Raw genomic sequence first — 26,356 nt, 5'->3', positions numbered from 1 at the left:
ACACTCCAAAATGCTTAAAGAGGTTCATCTCAATCCAGCTCCAATAAGGTATAACGGCTCAGATCAAAGATGATCCTGCATCTGTTCAAGAGGGAGAAGAGCCTTGACTTCGTCCTCTGTTCCTCCTTCCATCTCTCTCTCTCTCTCTCTCTCTCTCTCTCTCTCTCTCTCTCTCATTATTTCACAATTTCAGTTTCAAAGTACACATGTATTGTATAATTATTATTTTCTAACAATTACTGCCACCGTTATTTATTTATAAAATATAATAAAATATTTAATTTTTAGAAGTAAATGAATGTGGCAGTAAAGTTGGAGGTAATAAAAAGTAATAACAGTGCATAATAAAATAAAACAAGATAAAGTTGTTTTTGCATATTGTAATTTTTATTACACTAACAACCTTTATTTATTTATAAATTATAAAACATAAGTGTTTTAATAAACATAAGTAGCAGTAAAGACTCAAGTCATAATACTGTATGCTGCCATTATTTATTTATTTATAAAATAACACCGATATTTTATTTTAATACATAAATGAATTGTGCAGTGGAGGTAATGAAAAGTAATAACGGTATGTAATAAAATAAAACAAGATAAAATAAATTATTGTACATTATAATATTTATTACAATCGCAATCTTTATTCATAAATAATATAACATATATAAATAGAAGCAGCAGCAAAGACTGAAGTCATAACACAGTATACAATGAAATGGAATAAAATAAAATGTTATAGTGTATTATTAGTTTTATTACAGTCAATGCCATTATTTATTTATTTATTTATAAAATAACATACATTTTTTATGATGTTTTAATTTGAAAAAAAAGTATGTTGCAGCAGCAGTGGTCGTAGTTATATTAAAAATAATAACAGTATGCAATAAAATAACTTTTAAATGAAAAATATTATTGCTACAACAGATGCAAGTGTTTTTCTGCCAATTTTGGTAAATTGGAATGAAGTTTCAGAGTTTTTCAAGGACATTTCTCTTTTTCCACACTAAACGTCATATACTGAAGGAGAAAGTGTCCCTCTGTCAACCTCACCAATGTCACAGTGAGCACAGACGCTTTCTTTCTTCAGAAGGCATGTTTGTCTCAGTCTGTCTTTTTTCTGCAGCTCGACCGTGGTCACTGAGCCTCTTCTCCCTAAGAGGCTGTGAGCAGAAAGCCATTAAACCTCTCCAGAGCCTCGTAAGGGAGCGCTACAGAAATGAAAGATGGAGAGATAGAGAGGACGCTTGAGCTGCCACTCATTTTATGCTGAAATGGGCAAATGACAGAGTGAAGGAAGGAAAGAAAGAAAGATGGGCTCAAAGGAGTTTTAGCTAGGAAAGAGAAATGAAAGGCTACGTGATTTATGCGGTAGGGAGAAAGAGAGTGTGAAACGTGTAAATGTTTAATTGTAGGGGCATGTTTGAAGATTACAGAATGCGGTGATGAGAAATGAGAATAGACTGCCCACCCACAGAGAGACCGCTCTCTGGATAGGTTGAGATAAATGAGTGTATTGATGGGAGGAATGAGAGATGGATCCAGATGCCGCTCTACGGTAACTGAACTCACAGTACACTGCGTCGTGCTGCTTGGTTATAAAGCCATTACCATCGTGTTCATCCGACATTAATCACCAATTAAACACAGTCTGCATTTGTTGGAGGGGTGTGTTTATTATTCCTCAGTGCTCTGACTGGCTCATCCTCGGCGTTTGTGTTCGTGTGTGTGTGTGTGTGTGTATGTGTGTGTGTGGTACTGTATGCCGAATCCTGTGAGGGCTGTAATTAAACGTGTCCTGTGGGATAACGGTGGGTGATGACGTAGACTTGTCTTCTAGCCAGGGTGGATGAAGGATGAGGCGTTTCACAGGCGGTGGGCTCAGAACTGAATCCTCAGGCTTTTTGCCCTACAGTTTCCATGTATCTCCTGCTGCTTTGGATCACCTCGCAGCTGTTTGTGTGTGTGTGTGTGTGTGTGTGTGTGTGTGTTAGGTAATCTCCTACTTTCATGCTCTTTTGTTTCTGTCTGGCTGGTATTATCTGCTAGGACTATCCTTTCTTCTCTATTCTCCTCTTCTTTGAAAAATTTAAAATATGTAAAGCTATATAAAAGATCTATTTTCCAGTTAAAAATATTCAGATGTTCTTAAAATGAGATAAATGCAATCATGAGTAGATTACTGCTTTTATAAACCAAGACGAATTATTCAGTAAAAATAATTCTAAATTTTATTCTATTTTAAATAATTAAAAACTTTTTGCTAACAAATGGGTAAAACCTAATGTTTTGAAGGATAGTGGCAATGACTGGTAAGGATTCAAAATTACAGTTAATTAGTTCTTAAGGGCTGCACTGTGATCTTTAAATAGAATCTTTTAATGCCATATAATGGTTCTGGTTCTAAATATGCCTGACAAGCTTTTTAGTATGTGAACCTTTTTTAAACACTTCATTACATTGTAGTTGGTGTCTAAATCATGGTAAAAATGCATGATAGTCATTATTTTTTGCTAAAAAAAAAAAAAAAAACTAATTACACAAGACCCATTCTGTGTATGGGGAAAAATTTAAAGCTGTATTAAACTTTAGTTGTTTTGATGCTTGAAAACACCTTATTTTCTTTGACCAATGTATGCATCTGTGTGTTTGTCCACAAAAAAACAAAACAAATGGCTTTATGAGTGAGTGAATTGAATAACACTTTCTACTGATTCATTCCAAAACACTGAATCGTTTAGGAAAGAAACAAGTGAATGTGTCCAAAACTGAATACTTTGAGTAGGAACATAGTAAAGTAATTACTTTGCACCATTAAAAAGTACATTGTTTTAATGTGTGCAGTATAAATGTAATCCTGATGGATTGAAAATGTTAATAATAGTGTCAAGTCGCTTCACTGCCATTCACAAACCTTCTCTATGAAGATTTATATATAAGTTTATATATATATAATAAATAATTAATTCCACATGCTCTCTGAAAACAAATCTTATCTTATGCAAATAATGCACATTTAAAATAACTTATTTGTTTTTAAGGCAGTTTAATTTTTTTACCAGACAAAAATACTGATTAAGAAATGTTATTTCTCCCCCAAATCCTTTTTCATCTTTTTTATATGATCTGATTTCTATTCTCTTTCATCCCTTGTGCCTCATTATTTGGAGAAGATGTGTTTTTCAAGCTTATCTTTTAATGCATTGTTCCTTAAATTCTTGATTGCTTAATATAATGTCTTATTTTGCTATCTTTTTTTCTAGACCACGTGACATCCAGTGGTCGCGAGTGAACGACACTCTTCCTGAGAGGGCGGAGAAGACGGGCAACATTCTCCATATGTCTCGCCTCAGCCAATCACACAACGGCACCTACCTCTGTCAGGCGCATAATAATTACGGCCGTGCAGCTGACCACTACACACTGCTGGTGTACGGTAAGAAAACGAACGTGCCCGGTCAAATGACCCCTTTTAAACTACTCAGTACAGTCCACATTTTTGCATGTCAAAGTAAGTAGGCTTTCATTTGAAACCTGTTTTCACATCTCTCAGAATTACAAAACAATTCCATATGTATACACGTGAACACCTACACTTTCTTTTCCGTTCGAGAACAGCGTGGGTTCTTTATAGCTACAGAGGTGGTTTACTGTGGGTTTGAACGCGACAAAGTAGTCTTGTTCTCCCACCATGGTGTGTGTTTTTTTAAGTCCTCCCCCTCTCGCCCAGCTCTGCCACCTGTGGTTGTTCAGAGTACTGCACCTTCCAGCTGTGTCTGTAGACCCGCAGGATGTGTGATGTATTTTAAAAGAGTGCAAGAAATGAGATCCCCAGAGGTCTTCCTCCTTTCTTTTTCTTTTTTCGTCCTTTTTTTTTGCATGGTAACGACAGCCATCAAATACGCACCTTAACGAGGCAGCTCGGAGAGCGCAGGTGGGTGGGAATGTCATCTTTCATCCCGCTTCTATCCTTCGCTCCCTCTCTCTTCTGCTTGTTCTATCCACAGTTCTGTGTAGGTGAGCCTCTTAGCTTTGAAACACCTCTGCACTTCAGAAAATGTCCCAGGAATCCCTTTCTCTGCCTGTTTATTCTTCCTTCCCCCTGCATTATTTCCCCCCTCTTTTACTTCTTCCTTCATGCATTCTATCTTTCCTTACTTCCTTCTTTCTTCCCCCGTTATTTGTTCCCTCCTTCCCTCCATTAATCCATCCTTCCATTTTTCCTGTTTCTTTTTTCTTCCTTTGTTTCGTCCTCCACTTTGTTCCTTCTTTTCATCCAGCCTTCCAATTTTTCTTTCCTTCATTATTTTATTAATTTCCCCGTCTTTCTTTTATTCCTTCCTTCTTTCCTTCCTTCCTTTTTTATCAATTCCTTCTATTTTTTCTACCTTTCCTTCCTTCCTGTTCTTACCTTCCTTTGTTTTTCCTACCTTCCTTAATCGTTCTTTCTTTATTTATTTGTAGCTCCTTTCATTTTTACCTTCATTCCTTTAGTCCTTTCTTTGTTTTCATCCTTTCAACCTTCCTGTGTTTGCTTTTCCTTCCTTCCTGCCTACATTGCATCCTTCCCTCCCTCCTTCCTTCATTACTTTCTTTGTTCCACCCCTTCTTTCCCCTTTTTATCCCTCCTTCCATTTTTCCCTTTCCTTCATATTTATATTCTTTATTCCTGCAGTTACATCCTTTCTTTATTTCTCCTTTTCTCCATTCCCTCCTCTATATCTTCTTTCCTGCCTTTTCCACCCCTTCTATGTTATTTTCTTTCTTTGTTTCTTATTTTCTTCTATCCTTCCTTCCTTCCTGCCAGCCTTCTCTATATCCAGTCTTCCTTCCTTCATTCCTTTCTTCCTTCCTTTTTTCTTTTTTCGTTGTTCTACTACACAGAACACAGACCTTCCCATTTAATGTGTTTGTGTGGGAGTAAATGAACAAGATTTGGTGTTAACTCTCAGAGGTATCAGTGTATTTAGGCTTCATCCGCTGGAAATCCCATGCTCAGTGCAACTAAAAAGAGAGAAATGGCTGACTGCTGAAGGCTGAGGGAGAACCATTGAGATGATGAGTCAGCAGTCACAGTGACACGAGAGGGTGGAGGAACGCTGATCTCAATATCTTGCTGCTTCGCACTGACAAACTTTTTCTCACTGATTTATTTTATGTCTAAAGTGACCATGAAGTGTAAAATGAGGAGCAACCAGCCAAATACGAATAGAATGATGATTATAAACTGGAGGAGGGTGAGAGAAAGACAAAATGAGTCAGGAAAGACCAAATGAATCAGGGTGATACAGATAGGGAAATGAGGAAGGCAAAAGGACAGAGGAGGAGGATACTTTGTTTTTCAGAAATTTTGCAATTTACGCTGACTGATATGCAAGTGTATATTTACCACATGGCTCAACAGGTGCGCCTGTCTGTGCTGCGTTATCTATGTCTGTCTGGAAACTTTTCCATTTGCATATATATTCAGTACACACTTTTTTTTTTACCAAACCCACTTAAGAAGCAATTTAATGTGCAACTACTTTTTATATTTATTTAAATGTATCTGTGTGTGTTCATGTTTTGCCTACACAAAAACTGCTAAACCTGAAATCATCCACATTGTAGGCAGCAGCCAAAAGTCTGTTATTTAAAATGCTAAATAATGCTTTATTGAAAATACAAAAATGTAAAAGGCGCCTCAGTGCTAGATTGAATATTAGAAGGTAAAAATCTTCATTTACTCTAAATCCCCATTGACTATTGTATAAAGCAAAGCAAATGTGAATATGTGTGTGTGTACACCTCACCTCCACATATGCAGCTTCTCCAGTGGTTAAACGGTCAAAGGACATTCCCCTGGAGACATGTAAAACAGCAGCAGTACTTACCCACGATGGACCTCGCTGCTGATAAAATCCATTACAATCGAACGACCTTAGAGAGCCACTGAGATTGAAATGAGTGAAAGGATGGATGGAGAAAGAGATGGAAGGAGAGCCATCGTTGCTCGCAGGAGAGAGAAAAAGATGTTGCACAGTATTGAGCTCTGGCGCTAATTGGAAGAAACAACATGGGCACTTAATTAATGAAGTAAAACCAAGGAAAAGGAGAAGAAAGTGTGAGCAAGAGGGGATATAGTAATTGAAAATGTCATATTTTACCTTTGGATAGTCATGAAAGGAATATTAAGCGTGGCGAATCGAGGAGTGTGTCAAGTTGACGACAGAGACTTGGCCTTTGAGCTGAGAGGAGAGAGGTGAGAGACTGTGGGATTTACGGACTCCGTATACAGAGGATTAGAACAACTTGAAGATCTGCCACTCTCTCCTTCTTTGTTTCTATAATGCGGCACAAAACCCAGAGTCCCAAAAACGCAGAGAACAACATTGCTGACGTGACTCACGCAAACATCTGTGTGATGAAATGTTTATCAGCTTCCAGCCTGAGCCGTAATGATGTGCAGGAAGCAGGAAAGAAGAAACGCCTTTTAAATGATTGGTTTTGGGAAAAGAGCAGGAAAAACAGAGAAATGTAATGAATGAGAGAATGGGAGCACCGAAAAGTGAGGAGAAAGGAAAGAGGGACAGGAAATGTAATGAGAAAAAAGGATCTGAATGACAGAATAGGGCAAGCAAAAACAAAATTCGGTCATTATTTACTCGCGCACATGTCATTCCAAACCTGTATGGCTTTCTTTCTTCTGTAGAGCACAAAAGGAAAGATTTTGACTGCCGCTTTCCATGCAATTACAATAAATTGGAACTAAAGCTTTCAAGCTTAAAAAGGATCCAAAAGCCCCATAAAATAACATAAGAGTCATGCACATGATTTGTGCATTATACTCCAAGTCTTCTAAAGCGATATACTGTTATGAGAGAAACAGACCAAACCAGATGCATTATGCACAATTTTTGACCTTTCTTTTATTTTTTCCTGTTGTGATCATGCGAGAAGCAGCCATTTTGATTTGTGAATTAATTATTTTTTGATCTGTGTATCCTTTCAGTGAATCTGTTGTACTTCACAAAATTGTCTAACTGATTTTGTTTTCTGAATTGATTCAAGTTTTCAAGTTCATCTCACTAATTCAATGATCCGGTCACAGTAGTTCACAGTGATATCAATTAATTCCAGTGTAAATTTTGGTTAGTTTCTTGAAACACAAATCAATAGTAAGACTACAGAAGACTTGGAACTAGTTGTATGGTCAATATTTATGAAACTCTTATGGTGCTTTTGTGCCAGTCTTTGTTTATGGTCTGAAGAATGTCTCCATTTATGTTGGATTGGAAGCTTTGGAACGACATAAGGGTGAGTAAATGATGACAGAATTCACATTTTTGGGTCAACTGTCCATTTAAAGGGGTCATCGGATGCAAAATTCACTTTTCAAGTTGTTTGAACATAAATGTGTGTTGGAAGTGTGTGTACACATCCATCCTATAATGATAAAAAATATTTTAAAATCCCCTTTCTTAAATCAGGCTGTTCTGAGAGCCCTGTCAGAATGACGTAGTTCTGCGCAGACCGCTCCCACGATAGTTGATTGACAAGACTGTCTTACCTTAGACCCACCCTGAGTGAACTGTCATCAGTCCGCCATTGTGTCGACTCTGGTGCAGGGCATAGACAAGAATGTCTCAGATTAAGTGATTGAGGTGTTTAGTTGTTGGATGTAATAATGAATATAGCAGTCGTCATTTACTCCCGACATCTGAGCCACTGAAGACGCAGAGGATTAACGGTAATTTCGCTTTGAAGTGAATGCGCCGATCCCCGATCTGCCTAAATGCGTCTAAAGCCCTATTTGCACGGGATTAGTATTATCTGGGGACCATGTGTGATTTTGAAATGACCCCTCCCACATCTGAATTTCGTGTGGTGCATTTACACGGGATAAGTGAAGCCTGTGATTTTACTCGAATTTAATGACTTATCTCCCAGATACCCGGATGTCAAGGCTTTGAGAGTCCCGTTCTATGGTCCAATTAAAAAAGAAACTAATATAGTTTTGTGCCCCATGTCATTTACATTTCACCAGGTTAAAATAATATCTCAAGCTTTATACTTGATTTATTTGTAACACATTAAACCGTTTCAGCTTTCTCTTTCTGCAAATTGTATGGTGTAGCGATATGACAGCACCCAAAATACTATCAAACACCCCAACGCAGCTCCATTCTTTGCGAAAGATGGATAAAAAGGCGCACAGGAAACAAAAACCTTGAAAAATGATATACAACCCGCCAAATGCTGGCCAAATCACTGAGATGCCGATTCGCACGGGAGTAAATTTATCACAGGACCTCAGTGTTTGGCGAAATATGGTAGGTCATTTGCGGGGGAATTTTTAGTTTACAAATTACAGACATGGCCGATTCGCACGGGATTAAGATCACAGACAACCTCCGCAATTATTACAAATGACTGGAGGTCACCAGGTAATACTAATCCTGTGCGAATAGGGTTTATGTTGGCGCAAATCATTCGTGATCCAGCTTCATCTACAGAAGAAGTGAGTATAACGGTTTTTATTCATCTTTGCACATCACCTTTCCTAATAATGTGCTAGTTAGCCAGTTTCGTGGCTAAAGTAAACAGTACTGCTCGTCACTCCATGGAAGAGAGGGGCGGGGCGAGCAGAGCTCATTAGCATTTAAAGCAATGGACTAAAAAACGGCTTGATGAAAACAGAGCTGATTTTGACAGGGTAAAGGTGTTTTTTACAATGAGAAATTTTAACGAAAGTATGTTATAGTCTTTTCATTAAGACCATATAAGAATCATATCAGCTTGTGGAAAATGGCCATCCGATGACCCCTTTAAGAGTCATTTTTAAAAGAATTATACCTTTAAGAATTGTTTTTGAGGAAATTGTACCTTTTAAATATCTGAACTGTTATGTTCAAAATATGAAATCTTTTTCTACAGAGAAAGATGCGAGGAATTGAGAGAAGAGGAATGAGAGGGATGATTAGCAGCCCTCCTCTTTCTGAAAAGTCATGATGGTCTTGGGATATTGATCTGCGTCCGGTTATTGATCGGTCTGGTACCAAGCTGTTAATCCATCGGAGTGTTGAAGCCCACACACATACGAAACTGAAAACTGTGGTGCTGCTCTTTGTTGCATAAAAAGCTGGTAGACCCATATGCAGATGGATGAGAGAGTAGCTGCGAGGCTGCAACAGGAATGAGATGGGGCGAGAAAGAACGATGAGGGTAGTGCTTATATTAGAGGTGTGGAGGATGGTGAGTAGAGCAGTAAGATTGATGATCTTTGGGACAGAGGGATTGAAGATTACAGTGAGAGAGAGAGAGAGCTGAGCCCGGGGTGCACGGTAACTGCAGTATTTTGCAGTGGTGAGAGATGAAAGGGTGGAACAGGAAGCTGCTGCACCCTGCTGGCTGGAGATGTTACCCGCAAAGAGACCCTTGACCCCGGCAGAGGGGTGTAATTCATGAACATCACCGTTTATCTCTTGCTCACACACTCGTACACTCACTCACACACTGATAGGCCTCATTTTGCATGTGTTTTCCCCTGCATGTGCTTGTATGTAGCTCCAGTAGTTCGTAAATAACCCTGTTGTAAATCCATTCCCTTGTAGTGTCTGTCCTTCCCAAATCTCATCCTGCCATCGCTCACCCCACCCCTCCATCCTCCAGCTTTACAAAGGAATACCAAGGTAACCCTTCTTCCATCACCTCACCTTAACTCATCTCCATTACATTTTTCACTTCACTTTTACCTCCCTTTTTTCCCTTGGGTTGCACTTAATGTTAGTTTATTGCACCAAAAATAGTCATACTTTAGTTTTGCATGACTACATTTAAATTTTAATTTTGCTATTGTAGCTGTAAGAATTATGTAACCGACCTCTGTTGTGATTGGCTAACCTCTTCATTTGTTTAAAGAGGTTAAATCTTATCACAGTGCTTGCACAACGAGTACTGTATTAATATTTATTTTTCCGCCTTCTCATTTTTCTACACAAATTTTTGCAGTTATTTCTGCTTGCTTCATTTGTTTTGCAAATAATTTTCTTAATAATTTCAGCCTTATGCTGCCTTTTCACTGGATGTGACAAACTATAAAACCAAAAGTCATTCATTTCCAAAGGAGAGTCGCAGAGCGGCTGTGTGGAGTTACGCTCCTCTGTGAATGCAGGATAATTGGTTCTGGTTGATAATATGTGACTGACCATATGATAAGGAATATCATATTCAATGGAATGATATATTGCATTGAAAACTTAAAAGTAATTTTTGAGACTTTATCCAAAACACCCACTACTTAGAATGAATGATAATTTTGTTAAACACTATAGCTTTGGAAAACGCATATGTTGACAGCGCTTAAATACATTCAATGGTTCAAGCAACTTTTATTGAAAATCTATAATGTCTGGTTTCTTTGTCGTTGTGAAATGCTGTCAGCCCTTCATATAATCTGTTTTCGGTTATTGTAAAGTTTATATTTGTATAAAAATTTAATTCAGTTGTGCTATTGATATGGTGCATTCATGCCATGTTGTAATTACAGTAATCATTACAATATATGACAACCCAGACATTCTACTTGGAGCATTTTGTTATCCTCAGAATTATGCTTTTCTATTTCTATTTCTATTAACGGCAACATGCATCTGTGCTAATTAAGTAATCAATAAACAAAACCCAAATAAAACAAGAAACAGTTGTTATGCAACTGCCTTATTAATAGACTTAATAATCTCAGCTGAACACCTCTGGCAGAAACTCATCACCAAACACCAATGACTTGTACATACATGAACAGAAGTATTGGCACACCCCCTTCTTTAGAACAGAAAAAGGCACTTCCAAAACTGTGGGAACAATAATGGAAACATAATTAATGTATTTATAAATTGTATTTCCATCTCTGTTGCAACAGTTTTGAAAGTGTCTAAAATGGTGATGAGTTTTTGGCCACACCAGAGGTGTTCAGCTGGGATTAGGATTTGGCTTTCTGCAGACCGGTCAAGTTCATTTCTTTTTGAACCTTCCCTTAGAGGCATTGTCATGTTAGAATATGAAAGGGTCCTGTTTTGTGTTATTAATAATCAGCATTTAATGTGAAGAAAAATATTCATTCAATGTTATCCATGTTATATTTCATCTGCAACAATATCTTGAAATTTTATAAATATAAGTTTGGCCATAAACTTTATAAACATTCATAAACATTATGCAAAAACATGAGAGAGAGTTCTCCGCATGAAAGTTCTACGACTTGAAGATGTGCTACTTTTTTCTCCTGTACAGTAAGAAATTAAATTAAATGTGAATGTTACCTGTGACACGATGATTGGCAGGCCAGTTTACGCTAACAGAATGCATAAAACTATGCAACAGATTTGCTGTTAAAAACGCAATTTTATGACGTGATAGTATGTCCCAAAAACATATAACTTTCCTTGACAAAATGAGGACATACTTTTAGGGCACAGTATAGGTAGGTGAATTGGGACGCAGCTTTGGGTTTTTTTTTTTTTTACATGCATTTAAAAAAATGTTTGCATTCTACTTTGTGATTGGTCTGTTCCCTCTGTAAGTGTCTTCAAGCTACATTAGGCTTACTCATCCATCTGTATTCCATATTACTGTCAATTTCTGTCTTTCCTTGTCTCTGTCTTTGGTTTCACAGATTTTTTTTAACCATTTTACCTTAAATATTAACATTACTGTTTGCTGGCTTGCAAGCACTGTTATTTCCTTCAGGAAATGCAAATCCAGTTTTTTAATTGTCTTTCACCTCATTCTCCACCTCAACATATGCAAATTCCTCCCTGACGGCTCTGCTCCAATGCTTACTTTGAAACCAGCTTGGTTCCATGTTTTCTACTGCTAAAACGCCTAGCTTCTCATCTTCTCATTCATGTTTTGTGTTTAATAATGTTCCTTGAGATGCATGTGCACACAATCCTATTGTCTTCCAAGTGCCCTTGTCATCTGAAGCACTAGTGCTGCTCTCCAGAGGATCTATTCAGCTGCTGCACCTTGTTTTTAGTTCGAATTTAAGAGCCTGAGAACAGATGAAGAAACACATACTGAAAGAGAGAGCAAAAAAAGACACAATGACCCCTTAAAAGAGGCCTGGCTCTACACGGCATCGCTTGTCATTCATGATGTTGTGGGATGTGAGGTCGGGTCAAACGGGAAGCCCTTGATCCTCCCACCTGACAGAACTACTAAGAGACTTCACTGTACTGCAAGACATCAGCATCACGCAACACTGCACAAACCTCACACAGCAGCTCCAACACACTGACCTGCAGAAGATATCAGATGCATTTCCTAACATTTCCATTTCATGCAGCTCAAAGTGCACAGTCATTGACTCTATGACGCTTTTTTGCTGGCTCTATCTTTCAAACTTTCTCTCACACACACCTTTTTCTCATTTCTTGCTCTTCCTCTTTCTGACTGGCATTGTTTGCTGTCTTCAATATCCAGCAAGAATTGAAGGGATAAAGACTGTGTTTTCCAGAACAGACTAGAAGAGAAAGACAATTGCAAGTAGAAGCGAGAGATGCTCTTTAATGTCACTTCCTAAGCACCGGGTGGCTGGTTTTTACTCACTCCTATGTCATTCCAAACATGTATGACTTACTTTCTTCTGTGAAACACAAATAAGATATTCTGTGGAATCAGTGGAAGTCAATAGTAAAGTAAACTGTTTGGTTAAAAATCATACAGGTTTAGAATGATGCAGTTTTGTTCCACAGAATTAAAGTCATATAGGTTTGGAACTAAGTGAGGGTGAGAGAACAAGGACATAATTTTTCTCTTTAAGATTTGGTCTTTGGTTTGTCTTCCCTAGTGACAAATAAATATGCTAAAATGTATTTGAAATACATTTCATACTAAGTATACTGCAATACATTTACATGTTTATGTGCATAATAAAAATACCCTCTAATTGTACTTTTGGTATACTAAACTGGTATACTTAAAGTCTGCTAAACTGGAACAACTAATTTTGTACTTAATGTACTTTATTTATGCGAAAGTAGTGCTGAAGTTCAACTAAAGATATACTGAAGTATATTTGATTTTGCTAAAGGGGAACTATTGCAAGTATACTTGAGGTACACTTTAAATAATGCATTTAAAGGCCGATATTATTCAAAGATCATGCAAGCCTCATTAATAGTGACATTAAAACACATTTTAGGCTTAATATTAGGAAATCTGCATTGTGCACAAGTACTCCAAATACAGTTTAATTACCATTTTTATATCAGCAAGTCTCTAGCAATATGCTAGTAATATGTTAAAAGATTTTAACTACAAAATGTATTTTAAATATATAACTTTTTTAACTAGGGTTGTTTTTCAGGTACTCATGAAAACTTTTCTTATTGGTGTTGACTTTTGCCCTGCAATCAAACATACAGCACTTTCCTTCCTCACTCTTTTTTGGCATTGTTCTCATTATATATGTCACTTTCTCTCTTCTGCTCGCTCTATCTATGTGTCTCTCTATTTCTTTCATTCACTCTGTCTTAATCTCTTCTATTTTGCTTTTCTACCCACCGCTGTGTGTTGTAAACAGGTTGTTAAATATTGAAGGATGCTGTCCAGCCTCATGTGTTGACGATTCTGAGTGTCTGTCTGCGTCTCACTGTTTCCTATCTGTCAGTTTAGGTAAAACTTTACTGTAAATTTCACACACAGACTCCGATGGCATCTTTCCTCTGCAGTCCTTGTCTCTTTTAACTGATAAAATGCAATCAAAAAATTAACAAGGTGCTTTAGTGAGATTTCTGTGTTTTCACAAGTCACTTTGACTTGTTTTGAGTTCAAATGCTAAAGCTAAAACCTTTTTGTGTGTTTGTGTGTCTCAGACCCCGGGGCAGTGGTGGAAACCCACAGTGCTGTTCCGTATGCAGTGATCGGGGGCATCCTGGCTCTACTGGTCTTCACTGTCATCTGTGTGCTCATCGTCACCATCTGGTGCTCCGTCCGACAGAAAGGTGACCTCCTCTCTCCACAAACACTTAACCTGTGGCGACACACTGACATGCAGCACCTCACCTTCTGAGGAGAGGGAGGAAGTAACAAATATCCAAGCGGTAGAGAGAGTGGGGAAGATAAAGGCTGGTTCACATTGTACCAGCATCAACCAGGTTCAATCACTCATCCAGTTTGTTGGTGTTTGGTGCAGTGAGAGCCAGCATGAACATGAATTGAAAAAAGGAGAGTAGTAGTTGGTGTTATATGTTCGGGCTGTATAAAATACTATATGATGGTAGAAATATTACTCTGTAGAGATTTTTTTTACTGTTTATACTGCAGTGGATTCTTATCAGTGAGCAAAACTGCTCTGTTTTTTTTTTCTTTTTCATGTGACAGCTATGAAGAAACATTGAGTAATGTGAAAATACAGAGCGAGATGTGAGGATGAATACAAGCAAGTGTATATAAGCAAGAAATGCAAAGCAAAGTTTGTTGTTTCAACAGGTGTTTAGTATATCCACTATTTTTCCAAGAGTATTTTGAATATTGAGTTTTTTTTTTAAATATTAGTTATAAGCACTACCAAAGATTTTTTTTTGTTTGTTTTTTTAAATAAATTAATACTTTTAATTCAGCAAGGACACATTAATTTGATCAAAAGTGACAGTAAAGATATTTATAATATTATAAAAGTTTTCTATTTCAAATAAATGCTCTTCCTTAAGCAGCACAACTGTTTTCAGCATAGATAACAAGGTGCAAACCAGCCAATTAGAATGATTTTTCAATTCAATTCAAGTTTATTTGTATAGCGTTTTTTTACGATACAAATCGTTGCAAAGCAGCAATTACAGGAACTTAAGTTTCTACAATATATTTATATATTGTAGAAACTTAATATATTTAACTTATGGCAAAATTAGGTAATTCTGTATGTTGTCTGAGGGGTTGGCATCATCTCTTCTCAGGTGTTTGGTCATCTCAGATCATTTAAGGGTTGGATCCAGACTGAAGCTTCTGTAATTCCTAGTTACCACGGGATGTTAATGGCAGAAACAGAGATACAAATAGAGACATAATTAGCGTAGCTGCTGTTCCATCCAAGCAAAAATGATTTGTTCAACCCAAGCTAAAGAATAATAATGTATGTTTGATCAGATATAACTGCAGTACAAGATTATAAGATGCATTATGTGAATGCTTGGCTAAAGAGTCTTTAATCTAGATTTAAACAGAGAGATTGTGTCTGAACCCTGAACGTTATCAGGAAGGCTATTCCAGAGTTTGGGAGCCAAATGTGAAAAAGCTCTACCTACTTTAGTGGACTTTGCTATCCTAGGTACTACCAAAAGTCTACAGTTTTTTGATCTTAGTGAGCGGGTTGGATTGTAGCGTTGTAGAAGACTAGTTAGGTACGCAGGAGCTAAACCATTTAGGGCCTTATAGGCAAGTAATAATATTTTGAAGTGCAGAGACTGTAAAATTGGGGTAATATGATCATATTTTTTTGACCTGGCCACTGCATTTTGGACTACCTGTAGCTTGTTTATTGAAGATGCAGGACAACCACCTAGCAGTGCATTACAATAGTCCAGTCTAGAGGTCATGAATGCATGAATTAGCTTTTCTGCATCGGAAGCAGGTAACGTTTCATAGCTTGGCTATGTTTCTAAGATGGAAGAATGCTGTTTTTGTAACATTTGAAATACGATTTTCAAAAGACAAGTTGCTGTCTAATATAACACCCAGATTTTTGACTGTAGAGGAAGTAGCAGTACATCTGTCTAGTTGCAAAATGTAATCCAAAAGATTCTGTGTACTTTTTTTTGGTCCAATAAGTAATATCTCTGACTTATCTGAATTTAATAGGAGAAAATTATTGGTCATCTAGTCTTTTACATTTTTAACACACTCTGTTAGCTTAGATAATTTGGAAGTTTCATCTGGCCTTGTTGAGAAATATAGTGGAGTATCATCAGCATAACAATGGAAACTAATCCATATTTTCTAATAATATTACCAAGGGGCAACATGTATACTGAAAATTGCAGAGGACCTAGGACAAATCCTTGTGGTTCTCCATACTTTACTGGTGATAATTGAGATGACTCCCCGTTTAAATAAACAAAGTGGTAGCGATCTAACAGGTAGGACCTAAACCATCTTAAAGCCTGCCCTTGAATACCCGTATAAGTTTGTAATCAATCTATGAGTATGTCATGATCTATAGTGGCAAACGCAGCGCTAAGATCAAGTAAAACTTGCAATGAGATGCAGCCTTGGTCTGACGCAAGAAGCAAGTCATTTGTAAATTTAACAAGTGCAGTTTCTGTGCTGTGATGGGGCCTGAAATTCTTCACAGAGATAATTTCTGAAGGAACATGTGACACTGAAGACTGGAGTAATAGCTGCTGAAAAAAAGAGATCAGTTATTTTAAATTGCGATAAAATTTCATAATATTACTGTTTTTAGTGTATTTTTGATCAAATAAATGCAACCTTGGTGAAAATGTTACAAGCACATACTTTTGAGCAGTAGTGTTTTAGTTATAATATTACTTTTACTATTTTTACTGTTGCTTTGTTTCTGAATAGAATTTAGTCTTTTGGATTCTTTTGGAAATTGTCTCTGGTTAGGGATAAAGAGATCAAAACTGGTCAAATGTAGTCTACTTGTATTATCTTTTTGGTTATGGAACTGTTGTATTAAATCAATAATACAACAGTTCTATTGTCCTAGGATTCCGCACTAGTGATCCTGTTGGAGATTTTGATCATGCCGCCCACCCCTAAAGTCACATAACGGATGAGTAAAAAAATCAGGAGGAGAGAATAGTTGTAGGTGTTTTCTTCTTTTTTTTTTTTTTTTTTTTGTTCCTGAGGGCACATATATTTGTGTAAATGTGTTCAGATGAGAAAAGAAAGAAAGAAAAAAAGTCTTCAGAGGACCGTGCCAGACCTGTGATATAGAGATGTAGCCCAGGGAAATGTGGGCATTGCCCTCATGCTTAATTGCCTTTTTTCGTCAACCGTATCGTGGCGTATCTATAAAGAAAACTTAATTACCTCGGCCCTGACCTCTTTAAGAACTTCTGGCCATCTCTGTGTGTCACTATTTCCAATAAAGATCACGGCACCCACAAATTGGGGCGGAGACAGAGGGCGGGGAGGAACCCGAGCTCACCTGCCAATCAAAGTCACATGCGGTTAGTTCACCCGTCGGTGCAGAGACAGAGAGCATTAGGGTTGATCCTGTCTAACCTTGGGGTGGCTGGAAAGGCAGAATGGAAGTGATTAATCATAGGGCAGAGGAAGAGGTACATTACAGCTCTGATGCATTGTGCTGGTCCTGTGCAGTCCACGACATCACTGTTTTTAATGGCCCCATCAGCCTCTGCTGTACACTTGCATTTTAGGAAAGCAAAATTGCGTGTACATAAGATCGATTTTTTTTATTTTATTAAATGGTGTCACGCCGGTGCCACAGTGTCACTTCTGCCCGAGTTATTTCAGTTATTTGTCTCCCAGCCACAGAGGCATATAATGTCATATAATGTGTCATATAATGACGTAAATAAAAAGTTTGCACTGTATCAAATCGCTGATTGTGCAGTAAAATGTCAGAGGTGATTATTCCTAATGAATTTAGTGAATAATTAAAAGTTGATCTGAATAATCTGAATTTAGATGTGTGCGATCTAATAAAACATCATGAATCCCCAGGGGACAGTTTAGTTTGAGACATACTGATTGAGGACACTCGGGCATAGGTGAAGACACAAGAGGGAACGTACAAAAGTTATACTGATAGTTATGCATACAAATGAGAATACACTGAGAATACTTTAGAAGATGATAAAAAATAAAAAAATATGGAGGGGCACTAGGGACTAGTTGTCATGTGAGGCAGTGTTGTTAATGTTTTGTTATTAGAAATAAAGCTGAAAATAAAATATAAATATTAGATGAAAACTAAAAAAAACAAAATTGGAAACTAACTAAAATAAAATAAATTTAGTACTAAAAATATATATAAAAATAAAAAATAGAACTAAAATTACTCAAACTAAAAATAAATAAAGCTAAGTAGAATTTAAAAAAAATAAATAAATAACAAAATTACATAAAATTACTAAAACTTTTACTAAAGTGAAAATTGAAAATATAAAAATAAAAGCTAATTCCAAATAATAATCTAACTTTATAATTAACACTAACTTACAGGAATTACATAAAGGTGAAGGAATGATGACAATTTTTCATTTTAGGCTAAACCGAACCGTTTTGCTTGTTTTTGTCTTGTTTTTAATAAGTATACATATATATTTAAAGTATATAAAATAGAATATTGCTAAATAATAATACTATATCATTCTGAAATAACACTGATACTGGGAAGTTTTCTCAAGGCTTATATCTCAGTAAGGTTTTTTATTTTTACTTTTTGTCAAAAATCAATTGTGCTTTTTGTGGTTTCAAACACCTCTAAAATTAAAATGATTTTTGTGAATTCTGCTGTTAATAAATGTTGTTGTATAAAAAGAGAACATAGATCACACTAATACATATTTAGTCAATTATATAATGAAGGCTGATTTGAACAAAAAGGCTAAACCGGGACAGAGGCGTTTTTCATGAATGTCAGGTAGGGGCAGCTTACCACATTTTTTATTGGGGCTGTCACATGTTTTAAAAGTTAATAATTAAATATAAACTTGCCCCAGTCTCCTAATGGATGCAAATCAAAGCAGGAAGAGACAATAATTAAGACAACATTAATTAAGTCCTGTTTTAATAGAAAATATATCTAATTGCACTCAGCAAGTGATTTAATATGTTTTGTTGTTGTTGTTTTAATTCCTGCAATGAAGCATGAACCTAATTCTGATTAAATTGTCTTTGTTTCTCTCAAGGTTCGTATTTGACTCACGAGGCCAGTGGGTTGGATGAACATGGTGAGGTTCAGGAGGCATTCCTCAACGGTAATGATGCCAGCCAGGGCAAGAAGGAGTACCTTCTGTAGTGCCGCCCTAGTGGAGCTCTTCAGAAACACTGGACTGCTGCAGAGTGCACACCGCAACACACACTGTTCCCAAACAGACCAACACAACACCACTACAACAACCAGAGGGAATCACAATCGTGCCATATGAAGATGGAGTGGGAAGGAGAGGACGGAGACAATAATGGAGCGGGGTAGAGAGAGCCGAGAGGAGAGGATAATTATTATGATTGAAAGAGACCATCACAAACACACTCTTTCTGTTTTTACTTGCGAGCTCGATAGACAACTAGCCATAATTGTAGGACCAGGAGAGAAAAGTGTCCATTCAAAACAGGCCGATCCATAACCGGGTGAAACGGCTTCGCTGTGGGAAGCCGCAAAGGGCCTTATGAGCTATTGAATGTCCCAACGTGAGCAAATTGAAATTCCCTGCATTTGCCAAAGCGTTCGGGCCTCAGAGACTGAGCTGGTAGACAATAAATCCACCAATGACAGCGCTGAGAACTCAGAGCCGTCCTCATAAAGTATTCATCTGCGCTTTTCATCCGGCGACTCAATTATCTGCTCACGTTGGCCAAAACCTGTTGACTTTTGAAGAAAAGTTCCTCTCGTTTTGATCCTCTCTCGGTGACTCTCCGTTTCCCACTCTCCGATGCTCCTTCCTCTCCCTCCGCTATCTCTCCACTATTGTTTGTTAATAATTAAGGGATTAGACATGTTCTCTTTTATGAGAAGAATGAATTGGAGCGGACCGCTCACTCTGACGCTGTAAAAAGGGGCTTAATTATCGCGAAGAGTCATTGGAAACGTGAAACCGTGTGGAGAGCGACTTGGGTGAGAAAAAACAGGAAGTTTGTAGAGAACATGTCTGAAAATTCGATATATTTTTTTTTCGATTGCTCAACACTAAAACGCTTACACAATGAAACACATCTCTAAAGTCATTATTTGTATGAAAAAGTCTTCAAAGTTAAATGACTCTTTTAAGAAAAAAAAAACCACATTTACTTTTGCGCGCATTACCCAACGATGCTATCGTACTAACACAGAATATTAGCTTAGAGGTGCAAAACTGAACAAACTACTGTTACGTCATCTTTAAAAAAATAAATCAAAATGAAAAAAAATATATATTTAGTTTGTCTTTAAAATATATCAGGTCTTAATTGTTTTTATTAATTATTATTTGGACTATTATGATCGTTGTTATTATTATTATTCTTACTGTTATTATAATTGTAAATGTTATAAATTGTATACTTCCCATGCTTTAGTTTTACCAGTAGAAACAGCCGTGTACCCACTTTTCTCTCTCCTCTTTCATTCTCTTTTGTCCTTCTTGATCCTCTTTGTGTCTTTCCTTCTAGTTGTCCGTCTCCTCTCCGTCTTTCACTTCCTGTTTATTTTGTAGTCTTTGCGTCGCTGTTGATATAGCTAACTGTACATCTTTATAGAGGAAAGATACCAAGCACGACAAAATAAAAAATACTTAAAGAATCTTGCGTCAAAGACTGATTTTCTGACTTCGAGAAGCTGACACAATCAAGTTTCAGCGGTGGCAATAAAGGAAAGCAGCAAGGAAAAAGGGGAGGATATTTTAATTAGCAGAAGCAACCAGCAGAGATGAAAGCTGTGTGACTGAGATGATGAATCATAAGACTTCTATGACAAAAGAGCAGAGACACCAAAGAGAGAAAGCATGAGGTGCATTAAAATAGGACTCCTCCATTATTCCACTGCAATCAATATACGATTGTGTCAGAAGTCACTTGCTGAGCGCTCTGGGAGGGGTGGCTCTACGTTTAAAAGCTGAGGGGAGGATGACTGATCGATGTGTTTGTCCTCTATTGATGGAGAGGCTCTGCAGAAGCCTGTCATAAACAGTAACTGTCACATGGCCATCAAAGTGCACACTGCGTTACCTGCTGTTCTGCTCGCTTTGAGCAGCTCCTTAGATAAAGAAGGACATATGCTAGCAATTTCCTTTTAGAGTAGAAATGCTTCACAAAGCATGATCAGTTGCTAATTTTGTGGTTTCTGCGAAGCGAGTAACACTTCAGTGAGCCAGCAAATTCCAAACGCCGAGTTCAAATGAAAAATGACAGCCGTAGACTTCATCTGAAGTTCATCAGTCTCTTGTAATTTTGTTTACAGGACCTCAGCTGGCATCTCAAAGGCAGATCCATGGGTAATAAAGCATATGCTGGTCAAACAGCACGTCAGACTTTCCTTCGGCTTTATCCAAGGACGATAAACGGTTACGTTCTGTGCGTGACGGATTTGAAGCTTCCCTGCTCCTTGTAATGACCTCATTCAAGAGGATGTGGACTAGAACAGGTGCGATGAATTGACTGAAGCCGCTTTAGTGATGAAAGATTGTCATATCGGCAGGAAGCTAAAGGCTCTCGAGCGGAGAAAACAATCGAATGGGCTCTGGGGTTGGGGAGAGCTTTTACTTGTTTTTCCTTTTTGACAGTCCAGCTTCACTCAATAATTCACCTCGGCTTTGGAGGTTAGTGCAGACTTAAATGAGAGAGAAAAGCATTTGCAAGAAAAATGAGTGGAAGACAATGATCAAGAAAGGAAAAAGTGCCAGACAAATCAAAGTCGGGGCTTTACAAAGACAAAGTGAGTGAAAGTAACATTAGATGGAGGATTTCATGCTTGAAACTTGGATGGATAATGGGCGAATTGGGTTAGTGAGACGCCGAGGAGGGAGAGGAAGACACGGAGCTCACAACACCAATATTCAGACACAAAAGGAGTCATTTCTTACACCAGCACTGGTACAAGTGAGCAAAAAGAATAATCCAATTAGGGTGAATCGGCTTTTATTCAAGCTGCACATAAGAAGTAAGCATTTAATCAAAACAGCTATGGAATCCTGTTTTCCCTGGGAGTTATTGAGTGGTTAATTATCTCGATGCATTCAACAGTCTCTCCCACTTGATATGCTATTATAGTTGTTATAATTAAACATTCAGATCAAACCAAAAGCCTGCGCATGGGTTTCAACATTGATGGGACACATTTTAATGTACTATATTTAATTATGTATACGTATGCAAACATATTGATATATTCATATAACAGTGTTCTGAGATTGTTGGTAAAATCATTTCACCATTAATCCTGGAGTATCACTGGGATTAAACATGGCAGCAATGGAATATTTATTGGACCATTTGTGCCACATAACAGGAATTCACAAAGTGCTTTCTAATGATTCATTACATTTTCAATCGGAAGGGTTTATTTCTGCACCATAGATTGCTTATTTGTTGCTGGTGACATAAAACTAAGGTCTGAAGAATATTTCTTGCATATTGTAACAATTTGATAATTTTTCAGCCCCCTGAAGAACTCGTTATTTCCTAGGCAAAAAAAAAGGTCTTATCTAGGAAGCCATGTTCAGGGTATGATAACTCAAGAATTACGATTGCTAGCCTCACAGGAATTGGAAGATATATACACAAACTTGTTTCCTTCAAATCCAAATGGCTCAGTGTCCCTGCTGAGTTCAAGTATTTTCATAATTGGCCTCTAAAGTTGGAAAAAAGTGAAAACGTTTTAGACGTGGGTGGTTTTGTGTCCTTAATCAAAAACACCAAGGATACAAATAAATGTGTTTTGATCTTAAAGCCAAAGTCTTGATTGGCTTCGTCAAATTTGCAAGTCCATGAGCAGAATGTGAGTTGTTACAATTTTTGTCATGTGCGGTACAATATTTTGCTCATTTTTAGGCACTCATTTAGCCCAGTCAAAATGAAAATGTTTCATGTAACCATGTTAATTAGAATAAACTGAGCAAATACGACTGAAATTGCATTCAAATTGAAATGGGTGGTGGATTCCATCAGATTGTTTTCTGCAGATGGGACTTTCAGCACATAATGCAACAATAACCTATTTTTACCTTTGATTATCAAGTGAAATAGTTACTTCAAACTTGTCACCTTACTGCAGATTTATAATTTTGGTTTCAAATGTCATTTATGTGATTCGCAATTAAATGTCAGCCTTATATGAAAACGTGCTCAACCTATTGCATACATTAATGCAGCAGCACAACATTTCAGCACAGAAAACAAAGCAGCAAGGTGCAGTTTACATTGCTTTAAATCCATTCTTCACACTATATAAGACAGAATATGTGAATCACAGCATCAAATAGCAGATACAAATAACAATAGAGTTTGAAATCACCAATCGGAAAGCCTTCATTGGGAATAAAAAAGTGCCCATTTAAATAGTACTAATGACTACAGTCATTAGCTATATTTAAATGGATAAATTTTGGAGAAACGTGGCACGTAGGTGTATAATAATTTCAGGGGGCTCAAAAAATGACCATTTTATTCATACTTTAGTTTTAGGTTTCATACAACACAAAAAATAATGAAGAAAATCATTGTGCAGCAACACACTTTTTTAATTCAATCTGAAATGACATGGATCGACCCTAAAGCAAATACACTGCAGAAAGCCTGGCATCTGCCATGAGCTAGAATTGGATTAGTTTTACTCAATAATTTCATATAACCCATGCAAGGACTCTACAGATAACTTTTGGTGCAAGTGCCCTCTTCACATGACATCCCATCACATCTCTGGAGAAGCTTTGGCTTTCAGTGTTGGTCCAGGGTGACTGAAATCTTCCACTGAACGGAAAGCTCTTCCCACAGATTTGACTCGAGAGGAGATAACCCTCGAGGTCAGGTTGGGCGCGGATAACAAGGAGCACTCGAAGCCTACCTGCTGAGAGATATTGGTGAAGAGAAGAGGGGGCACTAGGCTATATATCTGGAAGAGAACAGAGGCCGTCAGAGAGGTCCAGCTGGGTCTAGCGGTGCTCGGGGCGAAGAGTAACAAAGCGTGGGTGATGTGCAGGGGCAGGCAAAGCATTACTAGTAGAGAAATAGAGAGAGCCAATGAGTGAGACCGCACTGAGCTTTGTTTCTGAGAAAACCCTGGAACCTGCTGTGGCATGAAACACATCAAGTCCACATACACACCTGACAGAACCAACAAAGGGATAACAAACACGGTGACGGCATAAACATACATCATGAAGACTGGACTGAGCGTGGTGTCAGGGGCACATATGCCCCAATGGCTGCCGTGGATCTCCGCATATGTGAAGTTCTCATTGTCCTCCACAAGGAACTTGGAAAGAAATCCTCCGTAAGGCAAGAACTGCCCGATTACAGAGCGATCCTGTGGGTAAGGACGTTTGGGAGGGAGGGCAGGGGTGGTATAATTGGCTTCAGGCCATTCATCCATCCCCAGTCCAGCTGTATCGTCGTCCTCAGCAGCTCCCCAGGTATCGGAAGAGTTGGAAACAATGAACTGGCCGAAGGCGATGATCACTGAAATGACCCAGCAGAGCAGCACCGAGCACAAAACCCGCCTACGAGTCACTAATCCTGCATATCTGAAAGAAACATAAGCTCCTTCCTGAATTTTTTTTACTATTTAGCATATTCAGCACAATTTAATACTCTGATTTCATAGTCAGCACAAATCGAGTCTTTACTGTTATTTCATATATGAAAAAATCCCAATAGCTGAGAACTTGCTGAACTTCTCAAACATAAGCACTGCAAGCAAGGTCAAGATGTTCACACTCACCTGTTCCCCAGGCGGCTCTGCAGGTGTGTATTAAGGGTGAGTAGAAGCAGAAGGCACATGGTGAATTGCCTGAGCAGAAGGGGGCAGGAGACCATAGCGATACAGGTGTACAGGCACTGGGAGCTCCTCAGGTTCAACAGCACAGACACAGGAGCATCCACAATACTGCCCACTGACCCCACCAAGCCGAGGCAGAGCTTCAGGCATTCAGATGTGCTCCAGCGTCTAGTTCCTGGACCAGCTGCAGCACAGCCAGCAGCCAAGCACAACCTCACACTCACTCCGATTACCAACACCGCTACTACACACTGAATGAGGGAATACAGCCACACGGAATACATGACACCTAGGAAGAAAGAGAGGGAGATGAAATATGAATATAAGAATTAAATGTGAATTAATTAAAGAGTGGCTTTGGATACAGCTAAATGTCATTTTGTTGATATGAACAGCAATTGACTCCTCATGTTTGGTCCCTGCTGCTTACTCCCCTTGTTGTTCCTAAACACTAAAACACGAATTTGGATCAGAAATGTACATAATATTTTCCATAATATTTTATATTTAAGCATGTTGTCATTCAGCTGATGCTTTCATACAAAGTGCATCACATTACATTTTTAAAGAGACAGTCCCCATGTTAAAAAAATTATAAAAAAAATCAGGTTATATGGTTAGCCTTAAAATCACAATGATAATTGCTCAGGACGATTTTTTTTTTCTATTACCAGAAGATGGCCGATGGTTACTGAAAAACCATTTAAATTTAAATTATGATCATTTACAATAATTAATTTCCCTTGGGGAAAAAAGTTTGACCCATGTATGCGTTCAAGACAGAGAGTTGGATACAGGAAGACAATAACAGACTAAATTCCTGATGGCAGTTTGTGGTTTACACTCCACTGAAAATGTTAGCGGAGATTGTTGTGACAGTGAATCCGTACAGCGGATGTGATCCGGAACTACAGCGTGGAAAAGCCTGCAAAGTCACGCACGCAGCAACAGCCTCTACGACAACCCGATCACGTACTTGCTTCGCTGCTCTGACAGACAGGTTATTTCAATTTGTGCCCAGACAAAGGAAAATACATATTTGCCATAAAAAATAGCTGTTAAAATATCCCCCGACACGCTTCAATATGGCACCTGTCTCTTTATCATAATGAGTTTGACCTTTTCAACAGCCACTGACAGTAATCAGTCGGAGAAAGCCCGTGAGTGCTTCATAGTAATGAACAATGATTGCGCAATCTCTTAATTCAGTGCTCCTCACGAGCGCGGGCTGGGCCGCTGGGTTTGCACTTCTTTCATTGTTTTCCCCACTCATACAAATTGATTAGCTGAAATAATTAATGGTGTAAAAGTTAGAAGTCGTCTCATTGTGCCGCTCCCATTGTAATGCTTATGCACTCCACTCTCCGCACAATTAATTTCTCCGGCTAATCAACTATGAATCCAACGATACAACAAACACCCGCACATTCACGGGCCTCCGCTGACGAAAAGAACAGGAAATGTGTTAATTAAAAAACCTGCACGCTTACGATTGAATAAAAGGTGAGAGAAACAAGTTGTTGAAATACCGTAATTGGACGCGAAGATAAATACGAATCTGTCAGCTCAGTTTTCTCCGTCACCCAATGCTAATTCCGTGGGTCTCAAATGTGCGGATGGACAGAGCGGACACATCATAATAAACCATTTTTATCACAACTCCTCCCTTCAGTACAGTGTGTGCTTATC

General features: G+C 38.0%; 2 protein-coding genes across 4 annotated transcripts in view; one reads left to right on the top strand and one right to left on the bottom strand.

Annotated features, from left to right (window-relative positions):
* Positions 1–20,454, top strand: part of cadm4 (cell adhesion molecule 4) — a 132,771-nt gene extending 112,317 nt beyond the window's left edge. For 2 of the 3 annotated variants that reach the window (XM_079445379.1, XM_079445381.1), the window contains exons 6-9: positions 3,270–3,442; positions 9,600–9,677; positions 13,863–13,991; positions 18,888–20,454. In XM_079445379.1, the coding sequence (XP_079301505.1) occupies positions 3,270–3,442; positions 9,600–9,677; positions 13,863–13,991; positions 18,888–18,997 (490 nt within the window). In that variant the 3' untranslated portion in view covers positions 18,998–20,454. The remainder of the gene's footprint in view (positions 1–3,269; positions 3,443–9,599; positions 9,678–13,862; positions 13,992–18,887) is intronic. The other variant, XM_079445380.1, reaches the window with a different exon arrangement.
* Positions 20,455–21,794: 1,340 nt separating this feature from the next.
* LOC306887112 (adenosine receptor A1) lies at positions 21,795–26,324 on the bottom strand. Its single transcript, XM_079444626.1, has 3 exons — positions 26,197–26,324; positions 24,611–24,956; positions 21,795–24,413 (listed from the first exon to the last, which is right to left on the bottom strand). The coding sequence occupies exons 2-3, from the start codon at positions 24,949–24,951 to the stop codon at positions 23,582–23,584; spliced, it is 1,173 nt and encodes a 390-aa protein (XP_079300752.1). The 5' UTR covers positions 24,952–24,956; positions 26,197–26,324; the 3' UTR covers positions 21,795–23,581.
* Positions 26,325–26,356: the final 32 nt, after the last annotated feature.

Source organism: Barbus barbus (assembly GCF_936440315.1).
Source record: "Barbus barbus genome assembly, chromosome: 21".
Classification (NCBI taxonomy): domain Eukaryota; kingdom Metazoa; phylum Chordata; class Actinopteri; order Cypriniformes; family Cyprinidae; genus Barbus; species Barbus barbus.
Note: the sequence above shows the minus strand (reverse complement) of the source record. Positions and strands in the feature narration are given on the sequence as shown.

Bases quoted from the DNA above. Each gene is read 5' to 3' on its own strand.
- LOC306887112 (XM_079444626.1), bottom strand. From the start codon at position 24,951: ATGTATTCCGTGTGGCTGTATTCCCTCATTCAGTGTGTAGTAGCGGTG. The intron at 24,414-24,610 runs GTGAGTGTGAAC...TGTTTCTTTCAG, and splicing joins CAGAGCCGCCTGGGGAACAG to ATATGCAGGATTAGTGACTC.